The sequence below is a fragment of the Nerophis lumbriciformis genome, linkage group LG28 (assembly GCF_033978685.3).
Source record: "Nerophis lumbriciformis linkage group LG28, RoL_Nlum_v2.1, whole genome shotgun sequence".
Taxonomy (NCBI): Eukaryota; Metazoa; Chordata; class Actinopteri; order Syngnathiformes; family Syngnathidae; genus Nerophis; species Nerophis lumbriciformis.
In genome coordinates this window covers 14,399,064-14,426,346 of record NC_084575.2, presented here as the reverse complement: position 1 = coordinate 14,426,346, position 27,283 = coordinate 14,399,064, and the positions used below count along the sequence as shown (strand labels likewise).

The following is a 27,283-nucleotide window of genomic DNA, read 5'->3' as shown; positions in this document are numbered from 1 at the left end:
TCTCGGGGGAAGGGGCCTCGGTCCCGGACCCCGGCGAGGCGTCCCTTCTCCGCTCCGTAAAAGTGTCCATCTCCTTTCTTTTTTTTTCTTCTGTTGTGGCATATGCAGCAGGTGCCTGCTCGTTTTTCGTATGTGGGTAACAACATTTAACTATGTATATATATTTCCGAATTGGTTTAACTGCCACCTGCCTGAATCTATTTAAAATCTAATTTTTTTTTATTTCAATCGCCCGACCCGACCCGACCCGCGGATAAAATCTAATTTTTTTAAATTTCATCCGCCCGATCCGCGGATAATCCGCGGACTCCGCGGTTGTGCCTGCAAACCGCGCATCTCTAGTGTGTGTATATATATATATATATATATATATATATATATATATATACATACAAACACATTTGTATTTTGATTTTTTTAATTTAATTATTTATTTTTTTTATTTTTAATTGTTTTTTATTTTGGTGTGCCTTTCCTTGGTAAGGTATCTCTGCCAGGCCTTGCAGTAAAATTGCACTGTAAGTCAAAGCATGCAACATTATCTTTTTTCACATGTGATAGCACCTCCTGCTGGGGACATTAAACAACTACAGTTAAAACCCCAAATGAGTTAACCTACAAGAAGCCAAACACTTTTAATGTCTTGAAATGAGTCTGTGACATATAGAAAACATTTAGGAGTGGTTGTCATGTGACATGTCATGTGACTATCACAGCTGGATGTAGCTTCCTCAAAATGGCAGTCAGGTAAGCTAGGTAATTTACAAAGCTTATATTTAGGCCATTTAAAAAAATTCAAAATTTTTAATGGAATGTCAACTATCACACTTCAACCCTTGCAATATTTCTTTAATTAATTTAAAATAAGCTGGGAAGATATCGGTATCAAGCTGTTGGCCTTATAATTTAACAGTGTTTACATGACATTTTTTGTCACGGTAGCAAAGTTCGATAAAGTTCACACTTCAAATTATTTTGAATGTCCTTGTTTATTTCATACTACATTCGTGATAATAAGTACACAACCGTGTCAAGTTACAAGGAATACATTTACTAACAATGCCCATTGTAAAATACAGAACATGTAAAATCACACATTTTTTAATTAGTAGAGGGAAAAAACCACCAGAAAAATTACTAACATTTTTTAATTAGTAGAGGGAAAAAACCACCAGAAAAATTACTAAATGTGAATGTTGATGTGGTGAATGTGTATATTCTAGCTGGAAACAACACAAGTGTCACACAGTTGCGCTGGATTATGATAGACGTAAACAATGTCATGATTCCACATGACAATTTTGACTTTGTTCGTTATTTTCTTGTGTTTGGTGTCATTTTCTGTGCTGATGCTTTTGTTTTGTCAGTATTTCCTGTTTGTTTTGCAGCACCTTCACTTTCTGTTCCTTGTCCTGCCAGCACACCTGTACCTCGATTAATTAGTTCTATTTAGTTCCACCTTGGTACCTTTTTCAGTACTGGTTCATTATCTTCTGTATGCCACAACGTTCCGTTGCTTTCTGAGTTCCTGCTAGACCTGTCATGATACCTAATAAAGACACACCCATTTGCACTTTGCCTACAGTACCTTCTCTGCATCCTGGGATGACACCAACAGTCGCTATGTGCAATAGTCTCAAGATAGGATTTTTAGAACAGTAAAAAGGTTGGGTCATTTTGTTTATGCCGCTGTGCACAATGGGTCTGTTTCTTCTGCTGTGTGCAAATGTCACAAAACAAGATGTTTAAAAATAAAAAGGATGGGTGATTTTCAGTTTTTTAACAGCTTGGTTTCCTTTTGATTATAATAATAATGTATCCATCTTCTTTCGCTTATCTAGTGTTGGGTTGCGGCTTGAACAGAGAAACCCAAATTTTTCAGGCCAGTCTGAGTCTTTACCAAAGTCTCCTGCTGATTGGATGTTCCCTGAACCCTTCGGGAGGCTCCCTGACCCGATGCCCGTCCCACCTTATTTGGCTTCTCTTCTCATGAGGAGCAGGGGCATTACTCCGAGTACCTTCCGGATGACAGAGCTTTTTCAAAGCCACCTTTACGGAAGAAACTCTGCCACTGGCACCTGCAATTTTGTCCTTTTGATCACTTCCCAAAACTACTGACCACAGGTGAGGGTAAAAATGTAAAGTGACTAGTAAAGGGTGAGGACCTCATTCATTGGTGATGATTCCAAGCTCATTCACTCTGCTAAAATTAAATCCAGTGAGAGATGAAGGTCATGGCCTGATAGCGCCAGCAGGACCACATTATCCTCAAAAACAGACCCAATCCTGCAGCCACCAAACCGGATATCATCAACACCCTGGCAGGACTTAGAAATTGTGTCAATACAAAGTGACATGTGACAAAGCGAAAACCCTCACAAATGAGACTGACTTATTGCCCGTAATGCAGACCAAGCGCATTGGTCAAACAGAAAGTGAATTGCCCAAAACAGGCGATCCGAATCTCCCAGAATACACCCTTCAGGATTCCTCGGGGTACACTGTCAAATGCTTTCTCCAAGTCCATAAAACACATGTAGACTGGTTGGACAAACTCTTATGTTCCCTCAAAGGCCCTGACGAGTATAGTTGGTCCACAGTTTCACAAACCACACTGTTCCTACTGAATCTTACGTTCAACTATCTAGCGGACCATCCTCTCAAGAACCTCTAAATAGTTTTTACCAGTACGGCTTGGAGTTTGATCCTACGTTAGTTAGAACATACCATTCGACCCAAATAATTGTAATTATGTGTATTCTATTGAAATACGTAGCCTATTCTCTCCATTCTGTTGAACTTCCAGTAATACCGCTCTACCATCGTCAATCAGAACTGAGCTTTACTACACTATCTTTGTCCGAGCAGAATTTGGTGTACAGTTCTTTTGTTGGACCGCTTTGGATCTTGTCTGGGTATCAGTCCGACTTTAGACAATTAACCTATTTATTATTGTTGTAGACTACCCTGCACAATGCTTGGACATTGTTTGTAAAAAACGCTGCTTGTGGAATCTATAACTCGACTCAATTTGAAAGGAATCCTTAGAAGGGTTTCGATAGGCCGTCAACTCATCTTTTGGCATGCTTCTGAGCCGCAGCGTGGCGAGCTGATGCCGGCTGAAAGAATCAACCCGCATCAAGGGCTTGTAGTAAGGCTCAGAAAAAGTCCTGGGAAGGAAGGACTTCCACAGGTGCGCTCCATAGGTTAGTTTTAATGGAGTCTTATATACAGGAATGATACTGCGAGGGTAGTTGGTGTGGGAAGACAAGATCTCCTGGGTTAGTGGGGCTGGTGGGACTGGTGGGGCTCGTGGGGCTTTTAGAGTTGGTGGGGCTCGTGGTGCTCTTGGAGCTCGTGGGACTCGTGGCGCTGGTGGGACTCGTGGCGCTGGTGGGACTCGTGAGGCCGGTGGGGCAGGTGGGGCTTTGCTGCCACTGTCAGCCACAACCGAAGATGGGGATTTTTTCTTGGGTTCAGTGTGGTTCTCCACCACATGTTGGTCAGACACCACATTTACATTGAAGACAATGGTCCTTTCTTGCTCTTCTCTCCTTGGAGAGGTCTGCGCCGATTGCCTTTGGTCTTGCAAAGACTCTCGTTCTTGCGACGGGTCACGGGACTTGGCTTGGTGTTTCCTTGTTGCATCGCGCTGCTCGGACTGGCTCAATGGAGGCTTTACAAAAGCAACTCTTGGTCTGCGAATTATAGGTTTCCTTATGTGTGTTCCTTCCACAAACAAGTTTACTCCAATAAACTGTGGAGGTTCTACTGCAGGCTGACAGGGGTGAGAAAGCACAAATGCATTAAATACACTTATTCACAGCATGAAATCACTACATTGAACTGAGAGGTGTCTACAGTACAGAGTCAAGCCGCTTTATCTTGACTGACATAGGCAGTTGTCGACATTGCAGAAGCCGATTTACTTATGACAAACCCCAGAGAAAAAAGGAGAACGGGTGGTGTTAGATGATTTTTGCAGTTTGTGTATGGTTCTGTCATTAATCACAGAACCATACTGTGATTAATTCTCAGAGCATTGAATCAATCGCAATTAGGCGAGACTTATATTGGACAGTTCTCTGAGTGCCTGGTGCCGCATCCAAAGTATTTATCCTCTACAGAAGGCAGCATTCCTCCGCAAGAATAGTTTGGCTTTATTGTGGTGCAAAAACAGTTGGTAAGATGCAAAATATAGAGACTTCCGCCAGCACAACAACAGTCGTTAGGGTGGAAACGCCCTCGTTAAAGGGTGACAGCTGTTGTTATTGAGCTACAATAGTGAAACCGTTCTTGTCGGGTAAAACCCCTTCTTGTAGAAGATACCAGTGACATGCAGTCACTAGAGGCAGGTGAGGCGGGGCCTCACCTGCCATCATGGAAAGAAAAAAAATGTAAAAAGAAAAAAAATGTATTAAATTGTTATATGTATCCAGTGATTATACTATAAAGTTATTTTCCATTTAACTTCACCAGTTTTAGATTATTTTTATTTAAAATCGCTGAATTTTCACATTTGCCGTTCAAATACTGACAAGAGACGGTGCGGTGAACAGCAGCCAGTTGAGGCTGCTGTTCACACTGCTGCTGCTGTTCACACTGCTGTTCACACTGTTCACACTGTTCACACATGGTGAGGCACACTGCGTTGTGCCTCACCATGGATTGAGGACTCGGCTAACTGCTGGCCTGCTGTGCAGTGAGACCGTATTGCTATATGAACTATATTATACATTTCCATAGTTTAGTTAGCTGAGGTATATAATGTACAGTGTATTTTGTCAACAACTGTATGTGTGTAACGTATTTCTTGTGCTGAGCGATCATAAAACAGCTGCAAAAGACACACTGGCTGAGGCTCGCAGTAATCCCGCCTCCTGCACCCCCGCCATAGAATGCAACCGGGAGTGTTATATCAACTAAAGCCCAACTTTCCACGTGCAAGATTGAATCTGTTTAAAAAAGTTATTTCATAAGAAGCCAAAAAGTGCAAAAACAATAATGTTCGTGTTGGAGGAGTTGTGAATGACTGCAGGGCCACAACATTAGGTACACCTGCAGACTGCAGGTGTACCTAATTCACAACTCCTCCAACACGAACATTATTGTTTTTGCACTTTTTGGCTTCTTATTAAATAACTTTTGTAACCTATTTTTATGGGCTTTCCTCTTTGTGATGTTAAGTTCCTGTTATGCGCTGTTATACAGTATATGCCTTGAGCTCTTGTTTTGAAGGCGCTAAGAGCGGAAGTGATGACACGTTGGAGTGGAGCGGAGGTTTTTGAAAGAAGGTAAATAAAGTGGTCCTCGTGTAAACTGGAACCTCTGTGTTTGTTATTTTGTAGTTTCATACAGTATAGGCGACATTTATAAACCCTCGGTTACACTTTTTTGAAAAAATAAATCTTGCACGTGGAAAGTTTAAATGAGGGCTTTAGTTGATATAACACTCCCGTCAGGGGGTGCATTTTACGGCGGGGTGCATTAATCCAGCACGACAGCGGCGCATGGACTTCATTTATAAGTAAAGGTAAGACCATAATAAAGTTTTTTTTATTAAATGTGCTTTTTTGTGTGCTACAGTTTGTATGTGTAAAGTTTAAAGTTAAGTTAAAGTACCAATGATTGTCACACACACTAGGTGTAATGAAATTTGTCCTCTGCATTTGACCCATCCCTTGATCACCCCCTGGGAGGTGTGGGCAGCAGCGGCGCCGCGCCCGGGAATCATTTTTGGTGATTTAACCCCCAATTCCAACCCTTGATGCTGAGTGCCAAGCAGGGAAGAATGCTGGTATGAGCTTTTAAACATAACCAGTTAACTGCTGCCAATCAAATGGTAAATAAGATACTCTTTAGGGTTCATATGTTTGTAAATCTGACTGTGATGAAGTCAGTGCCTCACCAGCCATGAACCTCACCGCACGTCACTGGAAGATACATACTTTTGACCCGGCACAAGGCGCTCACACTAGGTCAGTCTTTTTTTATGTCTGTGAGTACTGATGAATCCTGCTTGGAGAGGGAAAACATCTTCTAAGACAATGTGAAATAGTCCAGTTGTGATTGATTTAATGATCTAAGAATACACTGACTTAGATATCCAAACAGCTGTGAATAAAGTGTTTGGCAATAGGGGACAGTGGCAATTTCCTGCCAGTTACAGCCGTCCACCCAAGAACGAATAAGCATTGCTGAGGGATGTTGGCCGCATTCAGGTGTGGAGTGCATAAGGTACGTAGTGCTGTTTTCTAGATGCCATTAAAAGGCTGACTTGTACACAATATTTTGGCTGTGTTCGGTCAGGAAGACTGAGGCTACAGTGCCATAACACATCCTGTATTCGGTAAAGTGAGGCCTTTAAAGTAAAAACTCCAGTAAAACAACTTTCCAACAACACCAGGGGATTTGCTGGTCAGCCTTTTAGGTGTATGTATAACATGTGTTCACCTGTTTGTAGATCAAATGAAATCCTCCTGTGAAGGCGCCAGGGTTGTTTCGTCTGTCCAGCACCACCCTTAGTGTATCCAGCTGTACGGCCGGGCAGAGGCGAGCCGTCACGACACTGGTGCAGGCCATGGTGGGGCTGGCGTTGACCTCAAGAAGCCAAGGCCTCAGATCGTTGCCCAACATAAAGTCGGCACCGTATAACTCAAAGCTTGACCTGCGATGCTCCACCTTGTCCTGGGCTGTCTGCAAGGTGTGGACCACAGCTTGCTGCATGCCCGGGACCACCAGCGTCTCCCACTTGGCCTCGCGACCCTGCTGCTGCAGAAAGTTCCTAAAGTCAGAGCAGGACCACATATTATCCTTGGGCACGCTCGGGTGGCGCTCGCGTGATGGCTGAAAATGCTTCTGGATGGCGTTGTTGCACAAGTGGACCGAGCTAGGCAGGACAACAGAGATGATGATTCATTTTAAACAGCAGTTTAATCCTTATTACATTTTTGTGTCTCCCACACCTATCAAGTTTTTTTGTGGAGTAGGGCTGAGTGGAGAAGCGCAGGTAGCACTCCTTGTAGAACCAGACGGTCAGCGGATTCCAGTCGGTGACAAGGAACCACTGACGCACATCAAACTTGGTGTTGTTGACCAGCAGAGGGCGCTCAAGGTATTTCTGAACCACCCACTTGCTATCTTTCACCACAGTTCGGTCTGATTCCACCAGCGCTAAAATGTCCTCCAGACGATTCATGCAAACGATACCTGCATGGTGATCACATCATGGCGACAGGATCAGAACTTTGAGCCAGCACGTACTATGGTTAGATGATAACTGTATATAATTCACCTCGCCCTCTTGACATTGCTCCTGGTTTGATTATCCAAATATTATTAACGCCATCGACATCCAGCTGTGGACAAACTTCCTGCATTTGGACCAACATGGCCTGGCAGCGGCCCACAAACTCTGCGCTGCCTCTGATGGATGCACCTTTGCTTTTAACACAAATATCAAAGTATCAATATCATCATGCAATACGGACTCATTTCTACAGTGTCTCAAAAAGCTGAGCACACCCCTCACATTTCAGCCACCATTTTGGGACAAACAAAAAAGAGAACCAAACCCGCGCTAATTTTTTCTCTACTTTAAATTGTGAATAATTACTTTTTTCAATGGTAAATTAAATGACTAAATGGTTTTATGGCGCTATGTGCAGGCAGAAAAAGAGTGCTGTAGCCATAGATCCAGCAGAGGGCGCTGTCTTTTTACTCAATGTTTTCCAGCAGGGAGATGCTCTGACAAAAGGTCATTTTGAAAGTAAATTGTTTATTAATAAGCATTGGCGTTGTTAGGCCTATTTTAGGGGGGCTCAAGCCCCCCTAAAATATTCTTAAGCCCCCCCCTAAATAATTTGGTGTTATATTTATTTATTTATTTATTTATTAATTTTATTTTTTTTACAAACATATTCATTATAAAGTGGCCCGAATATGAGTTTAAATAAATAATCATATAACTTGTCATTATTCACTCAGTTTCCCCTCACTTCATTGCATAAATCACCAAAAATGATTCCCGGGCGCGACACCGCTGCTGCCCACTGCTCCCCTCACCTCCCAGGCGGTGAACAAGGGGATGGGTCAAATGCAGAGGACAAATTTCACCACACCTAGTGTGTGTGACAATCTGGTACTTTAAGGTAGTGTCGGTATCCAATCCATTCCACTTGTTCATACAGAAAATGCCCACATCACTCAAAATCCAGTCCGCATTTTCTCTGCGACCTTGCTTGCGGTCCTTGGACTTGTTCATATAGAAAATGCCCACATCACTCTAGTAGAATCTATACAAAGTAATATACATTAGCCTAATGTTAAAATAATGAAAAAAACATAATTAAATATATTTGTTTTATTGTATTGTTACATTAATAGCTGTTGTATTATTATAGGATGGCTTGTTAAACATTTCATATGATTTTCAGAGGGAGGAAAAACCAAGACATTTAATATAAAATGTAAAATGAAGAAAAAAAATGGTTAAAAGCCATCGTCCTGGGGAGCATTTCATTTCGTCCCATTTCATTTTATTTTTTTTTAAAATAATAATAATAACAATGAATCATTGCTAAACAAGTGCAGATTGGATTTTAACCTATTTAAAACATGTCATCAAAATTCTAAAATTAATATTAATCAGGAACAATTACTAATGATGTTCCATAAATTCTTTTAATTTTTCAAAAAGATTCAAATTAGCTAGATTTTCTCTTCTTTTTTTCGGTTGAATTTTGAATTTTAAAGAGTCGAAATTGAAGATAAACTATGTTTCAAAATTTAATTTTCATTTTTTTCGTGTTTTCTCCTCTTTTAAACCGTTCAATTAAGTGTTTTATCATCATTTATTCTCTACAAAAGATCTTCCGTAAAAGATAAATATCATTAATTATTAATAATAACATAGAATTAAAGGTAAATTGAGCAAATTGGCTATTTCTTGCAATTTATTTAAGTGTGTATCAAACTGGTAGCCCTTCGCATTAATCAGTACCCAAGAAGTAGCTCTTGGTTTCAAAAAGGTTGGTGACCCCTGATCAAGAATAACTTTATCTGAGACGTGATGACGCCGGAGCAGAACAAGACATCGATGCTGCAGTGCTGCATGAGCTTCTTCTTCTTTACAGTTTACCACAGTTTGCATTCATATATGTTGCATTACTGTCATCCTCAGTTTCATTTTATAATTACATTAAAGTGCAGCATCAACTATGTTTAGCTCTCGATTTACCATGCCAAAAAATACTTTGTCGATTTTAGCGCTTACAATAACATGTCTAATATTTGGTTAATATTCAGGTCACGAGATGTAAATAGAGTATTGTTTGTGAGTTTTGGATGGATATTTAGAGAGTTTTGTGGGCGCAGTGATGAGCCTCTGTAGACTCCATTGCTAGCGGACGTTTTATGTATTTATTTATTTCCGACTTAAAATGCATAAAAAACCAAAACATATGTGTACATGTCTTATACGGGGATTGTGAATAATAGACAGCACATCTTTCTCTAATCTTTGCACATCTCCAGTATGACTGATATGATAACATGGTCAGAGTACATTCAGTGACGTCAATCTCCGGAAATAGCCGAAGGTATTTGGAGCGGAATATTCAAACTGAATTCGTGGCATTTTGTGATGTTTAGACGGTATTTTCACATACTTTGCGGATTGTAAACACAATTGGATATGGCTTAATAAATACAATAGAACACAATTAAGCATATAAGTCAACTTGTTGTTCCACTCTACTGGTACTTTAAATATTTATTCCTGACAATAATTTCTTTAAATTCAGTTTTTGCAGTGTTGTTCTTGGTTGGTCTTTGGGGTCAGAAGTGATTCGAGTCCCCTGGGATGTGCCAATCTGTGAAATGTCACTTTTTAGTTTTTTTTTGTTTTTTTAAATCACTTATACTGTTGTCAATGCAGTTAAAAAAAAAGAGTTGTTTAAAAAAAAAAAATCACATATACTGCTGTCAATGCAGTTAAAGAGTAATGTACAACACTGTAAAAAAAAAAAGAAAAAAAAAGCAGGTTTTACAGTAAAACAAATGGCAGCTGAGTCAGTCGAATTTTACAGTAAGTTAAGTTACAGTAATGCACTGTAAAAATTACCATTGATTTTACAGTAAAAAAAAAAAAGGCAGCTCAATCACCAAAATATTACCGAAAAAAACCCCCAGTGGTATCCTTTTTTGAATTCTCAGTCATTCGGAGTAAAAATCACTAATTCTACATTAAAAATTCTGGTGACTGAGCTGCCAGTCTTTTTACCGTAAAATCCAGATTTTTTTTCAGCCTATGGTTACAATGAAAATTTGCAAAGTTCATAAACTTGTAGCTGTCAAAAACATCTCATCACATCAAACAAAGGTAAAGTGTACCTGTCCGTTGCAAAATAACACAAAAACACTCAAATTAATAATGGTAATTGTTGTGACTGCTATTTGTTAAACAGGGATTAATCTTGTGTGATAATATACTCACTGCACAACCATGTAGTAGTTTTGGAGAAAGTGGTTCCACTGCTTTTCCTCCACCGAGGCGAGAGTCTTGCCGGCCACGTCGATGTCATTGTGTGCTAAAATGTTCAGAAACTCCTGACATCGATGCAAGGCGGTACTGATCACTCCTGCGCTGACTGTGAGAAGAAACAACAGAAGCTAAACTAAAAGACATCCTCCAGGCCCTATCTCCCAGGCGTAAAAAATCCTTTAAGACAGTGCTCCGGATCATCCTCAAGATCTTATCACTTGTTCTTTATCCAATTTCTAACATTTCCTTAAAAGTTTAATCAATATATGCCAACACATTTTTGAACTATGTTGCTAAGTAACAAACGTGGAGACAAACAAACCCCAGTGAATACAAAGCTTCTGGCTGAGATCGAATCGTGTTTTTTCACGCTACTTGGTGCATAACGTTGACCGCCGTAACAAGTGGATTTCTGCCATATGGAGCATGATACGGAGGGATCACTGGACTCCTACAGAACACTCCAGACTGTGCTGTGAACATTGTCTCTGGTAAGTGAACACAGCTAGTAGTGTTGGCTTCTTTTACAACCTTTTCTGACTAATTATAATAGATCGATTGAAGAATTTATTAGAAGTTTGCATATGATTCAGGTAGTTTCATAACGGTACAGATTGACTGGTACAAGGTCAAATAAAAGGAGTTACCCCAAGAAAGCATTACAAGCATGTCATGTTTATTTAAAAAAAAAAGTTTCCTCCACGTCAGAGTAACGTTTATGTTTTTTGGCAGGCAAAATCAGTCACTACTTTAAAAAGCGATCTTGCGAGGAGGAAAGTCAAGAGTCCAGGTGAAACAGAGCAGAGAAATTAATGTACGGTAACAGAACAGGCAGTTAAAATGTAATAATTCATGGTGGTGACATGTGGAAATTTTTGTCCACAGAGCGCTTGAAGGCTGCTTCAAAATCATCTATGAGTGTCTCAAGCAAAGGTGGCCCCACCTCACAAGCTATGAGCCCATCATTCTCTTTTGCAAGCGCTTAGGTCACAGGTGTCAAACTCAAAATCTGACCCGCGACTTCATTTTATCTGGCCCGCCAAAACCTGGAAATGATATGTCAATAAAGTACTTAATATTTTCTCACTAAATCAGTGGTTCTTAACCTTGTTGGAGGTACCGAACCCCACCAGTTTCATATGCGCATTCACCGAACCCTTTAGTGAAAAATAAAATTTTATTTTTTTTCAAATTCAAGACAAAGTTGTATGTTTTTGGTAACACTTTAGTATGGGGAACATATTCTAAGTAATAAAGACTTAACTTAGTGTCATGTCTATGTAATCATGTTTTGTTTTAGTCATGTTTTAGTTTGTTTAGTTATTGGACTCTTTAGTTTATGGTTTTTCACTCCCTTGTCTTGTTTCCATGGTTACCCTTTAGTTTCACCTGTTCCACGTTTGGACTCATTTTGCACTCTTGTTTGTCACCATAGCAACCATTAGTTTTCACCTGTCACGTCACGCACCTGTTTCACGTTTTGAGTCACGCACCTGTTTTCACTAATCATGTCTGTAGTATTTAAGTTCATTGTTTTCAGTTTGTCTTTCTGGTGACATCATACCCCTGTCACACTCTGTTTACCTCTGCGCACTTCATGCCATGTCCAAGTAAGTTTTCTTTATTCATGCCATAGTTTGCAAGTTGTTTCATTGTTCATAGTTTCTGCCGTTGTGCAAGTTTTGTGTTTATAGTCAAGTTTTGTACTTCCGCCCTTGTGCGCGCCTTTTGTTTGCTTCTTTTTTTTTTGTAGTTATAGTGTTAAAATAAATCATGTACTCCCCTTCACGCCACATCTGGTCCAAATCTTTTGCACCTCGGGAGAACAAACCACGCCAAAGTTCAAGTCATGACACTTAAGAGTTATTTGGTTAGGGTTAGGGTCAGGGTTAGAGGGTTAGGGACAGGGTTAGAGGGTTAGGGTTATAATAAGGCCATGCCGAATAAGGCTTTAATAAGTACTTAAAAATGACTAGTTAAGAGCCAATATGTTACTAATTTGCATGTTAATAAGCAACTAATTAATAGTGAATAAGTTCCCCATACTAAAGTGTTACCATGTTTTTTTACTGGTGCACAAAATGAACCGTGCATGAACATCACCTTGTTCAAACAACAAAACCAACACAGTGCATAAACTCACAACAAATTACACACCTGCAAACCAGTCAGCTGTTGCCATATCCGTAATACGCCAATAGGGAGAAGTTTGTATTTACACGATGAGTCGGGTGTGTTTTGACCTCCGCCGAACCCCTGAGGCCAACTCACCGAACCCTTAGGGTTCGATCGAACCCAGGTTAAGAACCACTGCACTAAATGTAATGTATTTTTTTCATTTTGACAGAAAAAATATATGTACTTCCTGAAATTGCATGCCTTTTAAACTTTAATAGTATCCATCATTGCAACAAATCTTACAGTATATTATCATACTTTCCAAAAAAATGTTGTCTAAATAAAAATAAATACTTAAATATCTGCTAGACTTGTGATTTTTCAGCAAACTACCCATTAAATTAATAAAAATTACAGTAAATGTTATGGTGTTCTGTACAGCATATTACTGTAAATTGAAAAAAAAAATGGTGTTAAAATTGGTCAGAATTGTACCCCCTCTGCCTCAATTTGAGCCAGGAAAAACCCTGACTAAGGATATACCGAATTAAACCTAATGGATCATGACATCATTAAGCATAATTAAATAGGTTTGGCTTCTTCCTACTCCTTTCCAGACATGTTGAATTGTGTAAAAGTGATGATTCTTAATGCAAACAAAACATGGCAATTCTGCAAATTGAATTTGCTGTTGATTTTTACCTTGAGAGGCGCTGCCTTCAGATTTGCCCTTCTCCTCTTGTGCTCCTTTTGTCCTCATGCTCGTCTCCACCACGTGTTTCAGAAGACTGCTGCATGCTGTCCTCCTGAAGTCCTCTATTTGCCCCACCCAGGACAAAAGTTCAAGAAAAGGTCTACGATGAAGGTGTGTTCATGTTTGGGCTGGACAAGTGTTGAAGCAGACCTATGAACGCGTGCCTCTCATCGTGCGCCCCGAGCCTGTAACATCTCGGGAAAAAGGTGTCGGGATCGGCGGCGTCAAACCACTTGAGGTTGCGGAGGTTCACACAGAGCCCCACCTGAAACAACAAGAAATGACGTCACTCCTCCGACAAAGTGACTTTGTTGAAATGACTGAGACGAGACCTTGGTAGTGAAGGTTCCAGTATTAGCGTAGTGATTGGTCATTTGGTCTTGTCGTAAGGTGCGATGGTCAATGGAGTCATGGCGTGTGGTCCAGTAGAAATACGCCTTTTCATTTCGAACTAGGCGAGACTGCAAAAAAGATGTCGCAAGGAAATTCCTACATTTATTTAGTCAACAGCAGGGTGTATTGGGCTTGGACTTGGGCGCCATTCCCCCATTGGCTCAAACCTGCGACCACAAATCCTCACTGAAGGAGAGGGAAGTTAAGCAGTGCTAGCAAATAAGACGAAAGCCTAACTCATTGTCTAGTGCAGTGTTTTTCAACAACTGTGCCGCGGCACCATGAGATACAGTCTGGTGTGCCGTGGGAGATGATGTAAATTCACCTATTTGGGTGTTGTTGTTGAGTGTCTGTGCTGTCTAGAGCTCGGCAGAGTAACTGTGTAATACTCTTCCATATCAGTAGGTGGCAGCCGGTAACTAATTGCTTTGAAGATGTCGGAAACAGCGGGAGGCAGGGTGCAGGTAAAAAGGTGTCTAATGCTTAAACCAAAAATAAACAAAAGGTGAGTGCCCCTAAGAAAAGGCATTGAAGCTTAGGGATGGCTATGCAGAACGAAACTAAAACTGAACAAGGTAAACAGAAACAGAATGCTGGACGACAGCAAAGACTTACTGCGGAGCAAAGACGGCGTCCACAATGTACATCCGAACATGACATGACAATCAACAATGTCTCCACAAAGAAGGATAAAAACAACTGAAATATTCTTGATTGCTAAAACAAAGTAGATGCGGGAAATATCGCTCAAAGGAAGACATGAAACTGCTACAGGAAAATACAAAAAAAAGAGGAAAAGCCATCAAAATAGGAGCGCAAGACAAGAACTAAAACACTACACACAGGAAAACAGCAAAAAACTCAAAATAAGTCACGGCGTGATGTGACAGGTGGTGACAGTACACCTACTTTGAGACAAGAGCTATAGTGATGCATGCTTGGTTATGGTTTAAAGTCATATCCAACAATTGCGACAACGACTTTTTACTGTCAACTGAGTTTCGTTTTTTAGTGATTTCTGCTGGTGGTGTGCCTCCGGATTTTTTCAACGCAAAAAATGTGCCCTGGCTCAAAAAAGGTTGAAAAACACTGGTCTAGTGCATCTCTTAAGGCATTGGAAAGTGAGGTTCACACAACGTACTATCGCACAGCCACACGAGCTGCTTGTGCAAAATTATTTACTACAATATTAATCCGTGTAATCCAATGCACGTGTCTCTGTACTAATGAATGTGTTTTAAGTTATCTGTCCTTATTATGATTGCCTGTGGGTGAAAAAAAAGATCTGTTTGTCCTTATTTCAATGTAAGTGCTTGTGTGAAATGATTTGTGTGAAGCAGGAAACCTCGATTGGCTGTCTTTTTAGTTGACTTTTTGCTACATTTCTGCCGTGAAAGAGTTGTGTGTGCATAATCTTATGTGTAGTACAATGTGTGTGTACTGTGTACATATTTTTTTTACCCACAGACAAATCATAATACGGACAGACAACTTAAACCCTGAGATATAGCCACACACATTAGTGCACAATTGATTACAAACGCACAGACTGAGATACACGTTTGCAAATAATTTTGCTACAATAACACTTCCTCAGTTTTCATTCGTCCAAACATATCACAAAACAAACTGATCCCCTTTCCCGCCTGTCATTCCGCAGAATCCCATGCGTTGACGACTCAGTCTTTTCTATTGACTACAACAGCAAAATGAACTTGCGATGAGGCCCAATAAAGTTGTGAGTGCCATCATTTGAATAGAGATAGTGAGAAACACTATTGATCTCAAGAATTTAACCTCAAAGTACAAAGCTGCTGCCGCGTGGCTCTCCTCCTTTCTCTCTGCTCACCGCCATCTTTGCCAAAGAGTCATCAATATAAATGCAAAGTGATGTTAAATTCCATTCCTCCTTTATATGTATTTCGTAACATTTTCTGCATGCAGTAAAACAACAATCATTCTCTATTAAATGTCTTAATAACAATATACATTGGACCTGTAAAAATGGACAACAAACAAAGGTATCGCTGTTTTTCTCCGCAAACACTGCATCGACTTTGTCAGGGCGAGTACTTTTACTTTATTTTAGCTTTATTTAGTTAGTGCAGGGGTCGGCAACCCAAAACGTTGAAAGAGCCATATTGGACCAAAATTACAAAAAACTAATCTGTCTGGAGCCGCAATAAATGAAAAGCCATATATACGTCTTATAATGAAGGCAACACATGGTGTAAGTGTCTATATTAGCTATAATAGCCTACTATCAAAATGACTGTTTCGCAGGCTGAAGCAAATCTTTGTCGACAGAAATGTTGAAATGTAATATTTATTCTACACATTTTTACATTGGAAAACATTCGTAAAACATCTCAGAAGGTGAGATATCTCCTGGAAATGACTGTCTTACAATGGCCAAAGGTATAGATGTGTGTGTTCAAGTTAAAGGAAACGGCAGGCTGTCTTCTTTGAATAGATTTATTACAAATCTTTGGCAAGCTAGGTAATGTTTGCTGTGGTCTGGAACAACATGGCACACAAACACCTCTCTGAAATGCAGCCAATTTTACATACAGATAATGTATCAACAAAGTACTATCTATGTGTCATGAGATATGCAAAACTAAATTATATACAAAGAAGATAAAAGTAAAGGATATTAAATGAGCTCAAATATATCTACAAACGGGGCATAATGATGCAATATGTACATACAGCTAGCCTAAATAGCATGTTAGCATCGATTAGCCTGCAGTCATGCACTGACCAAATAAGTCTGATTAGTACTCCAACAATCTATCCGGGAAATTGCAAAAAGCCGCTGCCTGACCAAGGCTCAGAAAATCTGTAGAGACTCCTCCCACCCCTACCAAGGACTGTTTTCACTGCTGGACTCTAGAAAGAGATTCCGCAGCCTCCGTAGCAGAACCTCCAGGTTCTCTAACAGCTTCTTCCCTCAGACCATAAGACTCTTAAACGCATCAAAATCCCCCCAAATTGGATTAACTCGCTAAAAGACAATATAACATGCATCCATAAATGTGGATGCATACGCAAAAGGGCAATATATTTATCTGTACAGTAATCTATTTATTTATATCTGCAACTTATTGCTCTTTTATCCTGCACTACAACGAGCTAATGCAACAAAATTCCGTTCTAATCTGTACTGTAAAGTTCAAATTTGAATGACAATAAAAGGAAGTCTAAGTCTAAGTCTAACAAGTCAACAAAGCGCACCTTTGTGCATTCACGCACAGCATGAAACTGTTGGTGGACAAAATGAGACAAAGAAGGAGTGGAAGATTTTACCTGTGAACAAACTGTTGCGTCACAGTCCACACTATGGTGAGTTCAAGAACCGCCGAAATTAGTAGGACAAAACGGCGTTCACCAAATACTCTCATCAGTGAAGCATATACACAAACATATTCAACAGTGGGCTTTTTAACAGGTTTGTGTCATGTTTGTCCTCAAAAAAAAAAAACATACTAAAAAATTTTTTTTTTCCATTTTTAATCCTTTTTAAAGAATGCTCCAGGGAGCCGCTAGGGTGGCACTAAAGAGCCGCGGGTTGCTGACCCCCGAATTAGTGGTTACGTCTCTTTGTTTTACATGATTTCCTATTTGTCATGACTTGGACTATGGCGTGGTTTATTCTCCCGAGGTGCAAAATATTTGGACCATACGTGGCGTGAAGGGGAGTACATGATTTATTTTAACACTATAACTACAAAAAAAAAGGCAAACAAAAGGCGCGCGGAAGTACAAAACTTGACTATAAACACAAAACTTGCTCAACGGCAGAAACTATGAACAATTAAACAAAACTTGCAAACTATGGCATGAATAAAGAAAACTTACTTGGATGAGAAAACGGCATGAAAAAGCGCAGCAAGGGTCATAAAGGTGTGTGGAGAGTGTCTCAGGGGTAGTGATGGGTAGATGAGGCGTCATGAAATGTTTCGACACATAGCAAAACTGTATTGATACTGTGTCGATACTGTGTCACTAAATACTGACATTTGCTGGACATTAAAAATTCCTACAGGCAACCTATGGACCGACTCAACTGACACTGATTTTATGACCTAGTATATACAATAATATAAACCAAGCCATTGTATTTCATTTAGGATTATTTCATATTTTCATTTAAATAAAAATATATTTTTATCTTTTTTAGATACAGTCAATAAATAATGTGAACATGTATCATAACATGGAAAACTAAGAGAACGTGTGAGAAGGATGCCTGTGGACTGGGAATTTTTATTTTTATTTATTTTTTTACACATCTTTATTTTTAAAAAAAAACCAGTTTTTCCAACGTATTAAATTTTAGACGATTTCTCTTAGCTATTATTTCTCCGGCTGTAGAAAAGACCCGCTCACAGGGCACAGAGGAGGCGGGAGTGCGACACAGTTCGCGTATCGGTCACGTGACCAAAACAGCTCATGATCGGTCACGTGACTTTCTAAAAGCGTTACGCGCACCGACACAGGGTTTTGCTCTATGAGCTCCACGCATGCGCCGATGCATCGGTGTTGCTGGACCCATCACTAGTCAGGGGTATGATGTCGCCAGAAAGACAAACTGAAAACAATGAACTTGAATACTACAGACATGATTTGCAAAAACAGGTGCGTGACTCAAAATGTGAAACAGGTGCGTGACGTGACAGGTGAAAACTAATGGTTGCTATGGTGACAAAACAAGAGTGCACAATGAGTCCAAACGTGCAACAGGTGAAACTAATGGGTAACCATGGAAACAAGACAAGGGAGTGAAAAGCCAGAAACTAAAGAGTCCAATAACTAAACTAAACAAAACATGACTAAAACAAAACATGATTACACAGACATGACACTATTGAACAATCTATGTTGAGTTTAGGAGGGCCAGCATGTTAGCAAACATGAACATGATCTTACCAAAAGGCCGTACATGTCATCAAGGTTCTCCTCATCCCCACCTTCATCTCCTCTGTCTGAAAAGAGATGCCATGCATAATTCATAAGCAGCACTGTAAAGTATGGCACTTTTTCATCACATCCTGTAAGTGCTCATGCTGACCTTTTATCACTGCAACATTATCTGCTCCAGCACTTCCATCATCTCCTTCCTTCTCCTTATCGTTGGGCAGATAACGCTCCACCCACCCTCTGGCCCGTAAGGCGGTACGGACCGCAGGGTAGCGCCCCAGCACCGTGAAGATTTTCTGCATCTGACAACCAGAGGAGTAAAGAAGAAGGCATGGGGGTTAGTGAAGAATATTCCCGCAGGTGTTATTTGCATTTGTAATCACCTTGATAGCTTTCTCCACCAAGGCTTTGGCTTTTTTTGCCCTTCCAGACCTGGAAACTGGACGAGTAGGAGTAATATTGCCACGCACCTTCCCCTCTACAGGAACCACAGCTGGGAGAAATATCACTCAAGTATTTTAATTTACACTCGTACTGTAGCTCGGTTTTGGTTACGCCACACTTTTCGTTAGATACGGTTTTAGTAGGGTTTAATAGGGTCAAACATTAAACGTATACATTCCGCGAGTCCCCAAACTGAGAATCCCACCTGTTGACTCAGTCTTGACTGCAAAATGAGCCATCATGGGGGACTTGCAGGCGTCAGTACATTGATAAAGAAGGTGAGAAACACTACTCAATTCAAGAAAGAGCTGAAGGTGGCATCCATTTGGCTCATACTTGCCAACCCTTCCGAATTTTCCAGGAGACTCCCGAAATTCAGCGCCTCTCCCGAAAACCTCCCGGGACAAACATTCTCCCGAAAATCTCCCGATTTTCAGCCGGAGCTGGAGGCCACGCCCCCTCCAGCTCCATGCGGACCTGAGTGAGGACAGCCTTTTTTCACGACGGGAGGACAACAGGGTGACAAGAACTAAATCATCCAGACTAGAGACAAATTGTATTATTATGTTTATCTTACCTAAAAATAAATATATTTATTAATTAAAAAAACAACAAAAAAACTAAATACATTTTTACTATATTTTGCTAAAAACATCAAAATTAATTGTATTTTTATTTGTATTTTTTCTGACTCCTTATTACATCCAGCCATAGAATTAAAAAAAAACATATTTGAAATAATTGATTTTAAATGATCATAATAATTAATTTAAAATGACCATATTTAATTATTAAAATAATTGCTTGTTTATCAACAACTTTAGCATTTTATTCATTACATTTTGAAGCTCTCAGAAGCCAAGTTATGTTTTATTCCTTAAGATTTATTTATGCAAGTTTGAAGTATCAATTATCTAAACACAGTTTTGTTTGCATATTTTCAGGATGTAGATATATATACATATATATATATATATATGTATATATATATATATATATATATATATATATATATATATATACATATATATACATATATATATATATATATATATATATATATATATATATATATGTATATATATATATATATATATATATATATATATATATATATATATATATATATATATATATATATATATGAAATACTTGACTTGGTGAATTCTAGCTGTCAATATACTCCTCCCCTCTTAACCACGCCCCCACCCCCGACCACACCCCCCACCCTCCACCCCCCACCTCCCGAAATCGGAGGTCTCAATGTTGGCAAGTATGATTTGGCTACCCTCTGCGTTCCAGTGCCAGAGCGTAGCTACTTGTCTCGTACAGTAAGCCCTACACGCCTCTAGCTCTCCTCGCCTACGTGCTTCCTTGCTCTGTGTTTTCCCCTTCGTGTCCTGTGTCGTCACCCTACAGCTCCTCTTTGTTCCCTGGAGTCGAGCGGTGTGTCTCGTCTCCCCGGATTCCCTCCTGTCTTCTTGCTGCCTTCCTGGATCTCGACCTCTCGCCTGTACACGGACTCCTGCCCTTGATCTCTTGCTTGCCCACGGACTTCCGCACCTTCCTCAACACGCACCTTCAACACCTCCCGGTAACACTCAACATATAATTGCTTCACAGTCACACCTCACGTATTTGGATGACTTGCACACGTCATTCTACATTTTTAATAAGCACGCATACACTGCAAAAAGTCAGTGTTAAAAAAAAATTACAAAAATTAGGGGTATTTTATTTGAACTAAGCAAAAGTATCTGCCAATAGAACAAGAAAATTTGGCTTGTCAAGACTTTCCAAAACAAGTAAAATTAGCTGACCTCAATTAACCCAAAAATACGTTAAAATAAGTATATTCTCACTAATAACAACTGTACTACAATATGAGTACGTATTTTCTATTGTTTCATTGAAAATAAAACAGCAAAGTCCATTTGTCTGTCATCTGTTTTAATATGAGACACAAGTGTGTCAAAGTCATGCTTGAAATAAGAAATGATTACTTTAAAAAAGTAGTTTTATACTTGTGAGTAGGGATGTCCGATAAATGCGTTAAAATATAATATCGGAAATTATCGGTACCGTTTTTTTTATTATCGGTATCGTTTGTTTTGTTTTTTTGTTTTTTTTGTAATTAAATCAACATAAAAAACACAAGATACACTTACAATTAGTGCACCAACTCAAAAAACCTCCCTCCCCCATCCACACTCATTCGCACAAAAGGGTTGTTTCTTTCTGTTATTAATATTCTGGTTCCTACATTATATATCAATATATATCAATACAGTCTGCAAGGGATACAGTCCGTAAGCACACATGATTGTGCGTGCTGCTGGTCCACTAATAGTACTAACCTTTAACAGTTAATTTTACTCATTTTCATTAATTACTAGTTTCTATGTAACTGTTTTTATATTGTTTTACTTTCTTTTTTATTCAAGAAAATGTTTTTAATTTATTTATCTTATTTTTTTGATTTTTTTTAAAAAGTACCTTATCTTCACCATACCTGGTCGTCCAAATTAGGCATAATAATGTGTTAATTCCACGACTGCATATATCGGTTGATATAGGTAATTAAAGAGTAGGACAATATCGGAATATCGGATATCGGCAAAAAGCCTTTATCGGACATCCCTACTTGTGAGTGTTGATGACACAGCTTTGCAACAGTTGATATTCTAGTTTCAAGCATGTTTTACTCTATAGGTCATAAAATCTCAGCTATAATATCTTACTGAGATAATTTAGGACCAAAACCCTTAAAACAAGTAAAACACTCTAACATAAAATCGGCTTAGTGAGAAGAATTATCTTATCAGACAGAAAATAAGCAAATATCACCCTTATTTGAGATTTTTAATTTTACTTAGATTTCAGTTTTTGCAGTGTAAGGCTAAGCGACGTCCCTGTCTCAGTGCCGTCTCCTTCTCCACCGCACGTAACATTGACCCCTCCTTCTGAGCGTTATTCTCCTCACCTGTCCCTGACTGTTAATCAGGAGGGTTTATCTACCAGTGCCGCCTGCCTCGCTGTTATGTTAATGTCTCAAGTTGCCGTATTGATTTATTCAGCCTGGTACCTATTTAAATGACCTTCCAACCTGTACATCCTCTGCTGTCTCTGCATCCAATGTGACGTTTGTGTTCATATTTATTGGTGTCCGGAACAGAATAATCAGATTTTTTATGATTTCTTATTGTGAAAATGTCTTCAGTTTTCGTACAATTTGGTTTTCGTCTGACTTTGTGGAACAGATTACCAACAAAAACCAAGGTATGCAGAATGTCGGAATATACGCCATGAATGCGTGCATGTGTGTTCACTCTTACCTGCCATTATTGCACACAAGGTCTATCCTCAAAACTTCCTTTGTTTTGTTTTCTGGGAACAAAAGTCAACAAATGTACTTTTAAAAAATTAATTGAAAGGCTCTCTGACAGGGAACAGAGGTGGACAGTTTGTTTGGACTGAAATAGGGGTATAATTAGTTGTTCTATTTATATCCCTGTACAATTTAAGCAATTTTTTGGAGTGTGTCTTACGTGCGTTTCAGCTCTGCACACACCCTGGTCAGTATGCTAAAACTCAAGGACTGTTGAACCAGCATTGTTGCCAGATGTACAATATTTGTGTGGTAATCGCCCCCTTATGTACAATGTACAATCAACAATTCTAAAAATCAATAATGTACACAATAATTTGACCCACAATTGTGCCCAATGCCATTTTCTTACATGAAGCGGGCGTTCTGCCAGGGGCAGAATTTTTAAAAAAAAGCAAAATAATTGTTACTTAAAGTACAAATGACAAGTTTAACTAAATTGTGTGATTTATATACAAACCCCGTTTCCATATGAGTTGGGAAATTGTGTTAGATGTAAATATAAACGGAATACAATGATTTGCAAATCATTTTCAACCCATATTCAGTTGAATATGCTACAAAGACAACATATTTGATGTTCAAACTGATAAACTTTTTTTTTGTGCAAATAATCATTAACTTTAGAATTTGATGCCAGCAACGTGTGACAAAGAAGTTAGGAAAGGTGGCAATAAATACTGATAAAGTTGAGGAATGCTCATCAAACACTTATTTGGAACATCCCACAGGTGTGCAGGCTAATTGGGAACAGGTGGGTTCCCAAAAAATGCTCAGTCTTTCACAAGAAAGAATGGGGCGAGGTACACCCCTTTGTCCACAACTGCGTGAGCAAATAGTCACAGTTTAAGAACAACGTTTCTCAAAGTGCAATTGCAAGAAATGTAGGGATTTCAACATCTACGGCCCATAATATCATCAAAAGGTTCAGAGAATCTGGAGAAATCACTCCACGTAAGCGGCATGGCCGGAAACCAACATTGAATGACCGTGACCTTCGATCCCTCAGACGGCACTGTATCAAAAACCGACATCAATCTCTAAAGGATATCACCACATGGGCTCAGGAACACTTCAGAAAATCATTGTCACTAAATACAGTTTGTCGCTACATCTGTAAGTGCAAGTTAAAGCTCTATTATGCAAAGCGAAAGCCATTTATCAACAACATCCAGAAACGCCGCCGGCTTCTCTGGGCCTGAGATCATCGAAGATGGACTCATGCAAAGTGGAAAAGTGTTCTGTGGTCTGACGAGTCCACATTTCAAATTGTTTTTGGAAATATTCGACATCGTGTCATCCGGACCAAAGGGGCGAACCATCCAGACTGTTTTCGACGCAAAGTTCAAAAGCCAGCATCTGTGATGGTATGGGGGTGCATTAATGCCCAAGGCATGGGTAACTTACACATCTGTGAAGGCACCATTAATGCTGAAAGGTACATACAGGTTTTGGAACAACATATGCTGCCATCTAAGCGCCGTCTTTTTCATGGACGCCCCTGCTTATTTCAGCAAGACAATGCTAAGCCACATTCAGCACGTGTTTTAACAGCGTGGCTTCGTAAAAAAAGAGTGCGGGTACTTTCCTGGCCCTCCTGCAGTCCAGACCTGTCTCCCATCAAAAATGTGTGGCGCATTATGAAGCGTAAAATACGACAGCTGAGACCCCGGACTGTTGAACGGCTTAAGCTCTACATAAAACAAGAATGGGAAAGAATTCCACTTTCAAAGCTTCAACAATTAGCTTCCTCAGTTCCCAATCGTTTATTGAGTGTTGTTAAAAGAAAAGGTGATGTAACACAGTGGTGAACATGCCCTTTCCCAACTACTTTGGCACGTGTTGCAGCCCTGAAATTCTAAGTTAATTATTATTTGCAAAAACAAAATAAAGTTTATGAGTTTGAACATCAAATATCTTGTCTTTGTAGTGCATTCAATTGAATATGGGTTGAAAAGGATTTGCAAATCATTGTATTCCGTTTATATTTCCCAACTCATATGGAAACGGGGTTTGTAAATGTTTTTTTTCTAAATGTACTTTTCATGGGTTTTATTGGCCACAGTAGTTGTGTCGTACAATTAGATGTACAGTGCATTGGGTAAGTATTAGCGCTTCCATTTTCCACATTTTGTTATGTTACTGCCTTTACCCAGAATGGAACACATCAATTTTTATCCTCAAAATTCTACCCAAAATACCCCGAAAAGTTGTGGTTTTTTTATTTAGCAAATTGTTTTAAAAACAAACAAAAAAACACATGTACATAAGTATTCACCGCCTTTGCTCAGTACATTGCTGATGCACCTTTGGCAGCAATTACAGTCTCAAGTGTTTTTGAATACGATGCCACAAGCTTGGCACACCTATCTTTGGGCAATTTCCCTCATTCCTCTTTGCAGCACCTCTCAGGCTCCATCAGGTTGGATGGTAAGTGTTCGTTTTCATCCAGGATGTCTCTTGTGCATCGCTGCATTCTTCTGAGTCTAGTCAGGGAGGTGACCAAGAACCCGATGGTCATTTTATCAGAGCTACAGCATGGAAGAAGAACCTTCCAGAAGGACAACTGCAGCAATGCACATATCAGGCCGGTATGGTAGAGTGGCCAGACGGAAACACCGCTCATCACCAGGCCAATACCATCCCTACAGTGAAGCATGGTGGTAGCAGCATCATGCTGTGGGGATGTTTTTCAGCGGCAAGAACTGAGAGACTAGTCAGGATAGAGGGAAAGATGAATGCAGCAATGTACCTGGATGAAAACAAACGCTTCCCATCCAATCTGATGGAGCTTGAGAGGTTCTGCAAAGACGAGTAGGCAAGGAGGAATGGGAAAAACTGCCCAAAGGTGTGCCAAGCTTCTGGCATCGTATTCAAAAATACTTGAGGCTGTAATTGCTGAGGAAGGTGCATCAACATGTGGTTTATTTGTTATATTTTTTATACATTTTCAAAATTGGGTAGCCCGGTGAAACAGGGGTTAGTGCATGTGCCTCACAATACGAAGGTCCTGAGTTCAATCCCCGGGCTCGGGGTCTTTGTGTGGAGTTTGTATGTTCTCCCCGTGACTGCGTGGGTTCCCTCTGGGTACTCCGGCTTCCTCCCACCTCCAAAGACATGCACCTGGGGATAGGCTGATTGGCAACACTAAATTGGCCCTAGTGTGTGAATGTGAGTGTGAATGTTGTCTGTCTATCTGTGTTGGCCCTGCAATGAGGTGGAGACTTGTCCAGGGTGTACCCCGCCTTCCGCCCGAATGCAGCTGAGATAGGCTCCAGTCCACCCGCTGCGACCCCAAAAGGGAAAGGCGGTAGAAAAAGAATGGATGGATTTTCAAAATTAAAAAACCCTTATGGGGTATTGTCTGTAGAATTTTGAGGACAAAAAAAGCATTTATTCCATTTTGGAATAAATCTGCAACATAACAAAATGTTTAAAATGCATGCACAGCATTCTGTATCATTTTAATAGCCGAAGAGCTAAAGTTGAAAACCTAAATACTCAGAAGTCTATTCCAATCCACAATAACACAACTAAAATAATCCCAAAAAAAGAGCAATTGAAGATACAAAAAGCCAGCATGGAAGCGTGCATTTATACCTGCGGGCATGGAAGTGCATGTCCGCAGGTATAAAGGAATTAAGCACATTAGTGTCAGTCGCATCTGTTTAAGCGTGTAAATCAGGTCATCCAAATCTGGATTTAGCTGACTCAGGCTGTCGTGCAAAATAAGCTAATTTAAAAGCACCTAGCAGTCACACACAACAATAATCATTAATACACAACATAGACACTCACATCACTTATCCAATGGGAATCCTCAGTCCTGCTGCCCTCCTTACAGACTGTAACCATGACAACCTTGCAAGCTCCCGCAGAATGTTTACCATGACAACTGCGACCTGCACAATGAGAAAACACGTGCAGTGTTATTTGAACAGAACTGCAAGAAGAGCGGTGTGGGGCGGGGGGGGGAAACATCCAACTTGTTGTGTAACCACCTGGGCAGTATAGAAGGCGCCCCCTGGTGGTGAGAATATCCCTGATTTGCGGCTCAGATGGTCATCTTCTGATTCAGTGTCCATCAGTCAGTCTGTAATACAGTACATCCGAACCCACGTGTAAGAACGCAAAACACGTAATAAAACGTTAATGTCTCGTCAGTTTAACAGACGCACTCTGTGTAATTCCTAATCTTACCGCATGATGGCAGCCAACGCCTAGTTTACACCAAGGCATGTATTAATTGAATGCTCATTGGTTGGCTATGCTCCTTGCCTTTTTGCATTAAGTTGCAATTTGCATTTTGCAACAGACTGAAATTGATAAGACATTTATTGATTATGAGATAGAATACAAGAACTCTATCAAAATTACCTGTGCAAAATGAATACTGCTCACTTTTGAGTGATGCAGTCAGAGTTGCATTGATTTAACATTATGTTGAATATTGTGCTTGTAGTTTGCAATGCTTCATACAGGGAGCTGCTTTCTCCTATCTATTTATCAAATTAGGAAACCAAAATGTTAGAAACTATGATGCAATGTAGCCATGCGCCATTACTGACTATACAATATTAACAATAATACAAAACTGAGCACCGTTGTTTTGCATCTTATTAGATGTATTTTTCCCCCCACCATAGGCCGCAAATAGAACAATAAAGGGTATTGCATATTTTCTAATATCCAGTGTGGGTCGAAATATGCTGCTTAAGAT

The 27,283-nt window shown here is 39.8% G+C and overlaps 1 protein-coding gene across 13 annotated transcripts; it reads right to left on the bottom strand.

Annotated features, from left to right (window-relative positions):
* Positions 1-1,146: 1,146 nt before the first annotated feature.
* On the bottom strand, positions 1,147-26,502 carry LOC133570879 (tubulin monoglycylase TTLL3-like). 13 transcript variants are annotated; one of them, XM_061923649.1, is made up of 14 exons: positions 26,362-26,502; positions 22,511-22,562; positions 19,381-19,652; positions 19,115-19,224; positions 18,883-19,033; positions 18,741-18,796; positions 13,748-13,876; positions 13,566-13,680; positions 13,364-13,477; positions 10,496-10,649; positions 7,295-7,443; positions 6,966-7,209; positions 6,454-6,889; positions 1,147-3,778 (listed from the first exon to the last, which is right to left on the bottom strand). In XM_061923649.1, exons 3-14 carry the CDS (start codon positions 19,415-19,417, stop codon positions 2,963-2,965), a joined length of 2,511 nt encoding a protein of 836 aa, XP_061779633.1. In that variant the 5' UTR covers positions 19,418-19,652; positions 22,511-22,562; positions 26,362-26,502; the 3' UTR covers positions 1,147-2,962. The 13 variants fall into 13 exon arrangements, with proteins under 13 accessions (XP_061779633.1, XP_061779639.1, XP_061779640.1 ...); XM_061923655.1 differs by having other exon boundaries at positions 19,512-19,652; XM_061923656.1 differs by having other exon boundaries at positions 19,115-19,170; positions 19,512-19,652.
* Positions 26,503-27,283: the final 781 nt, after the last annotated feature.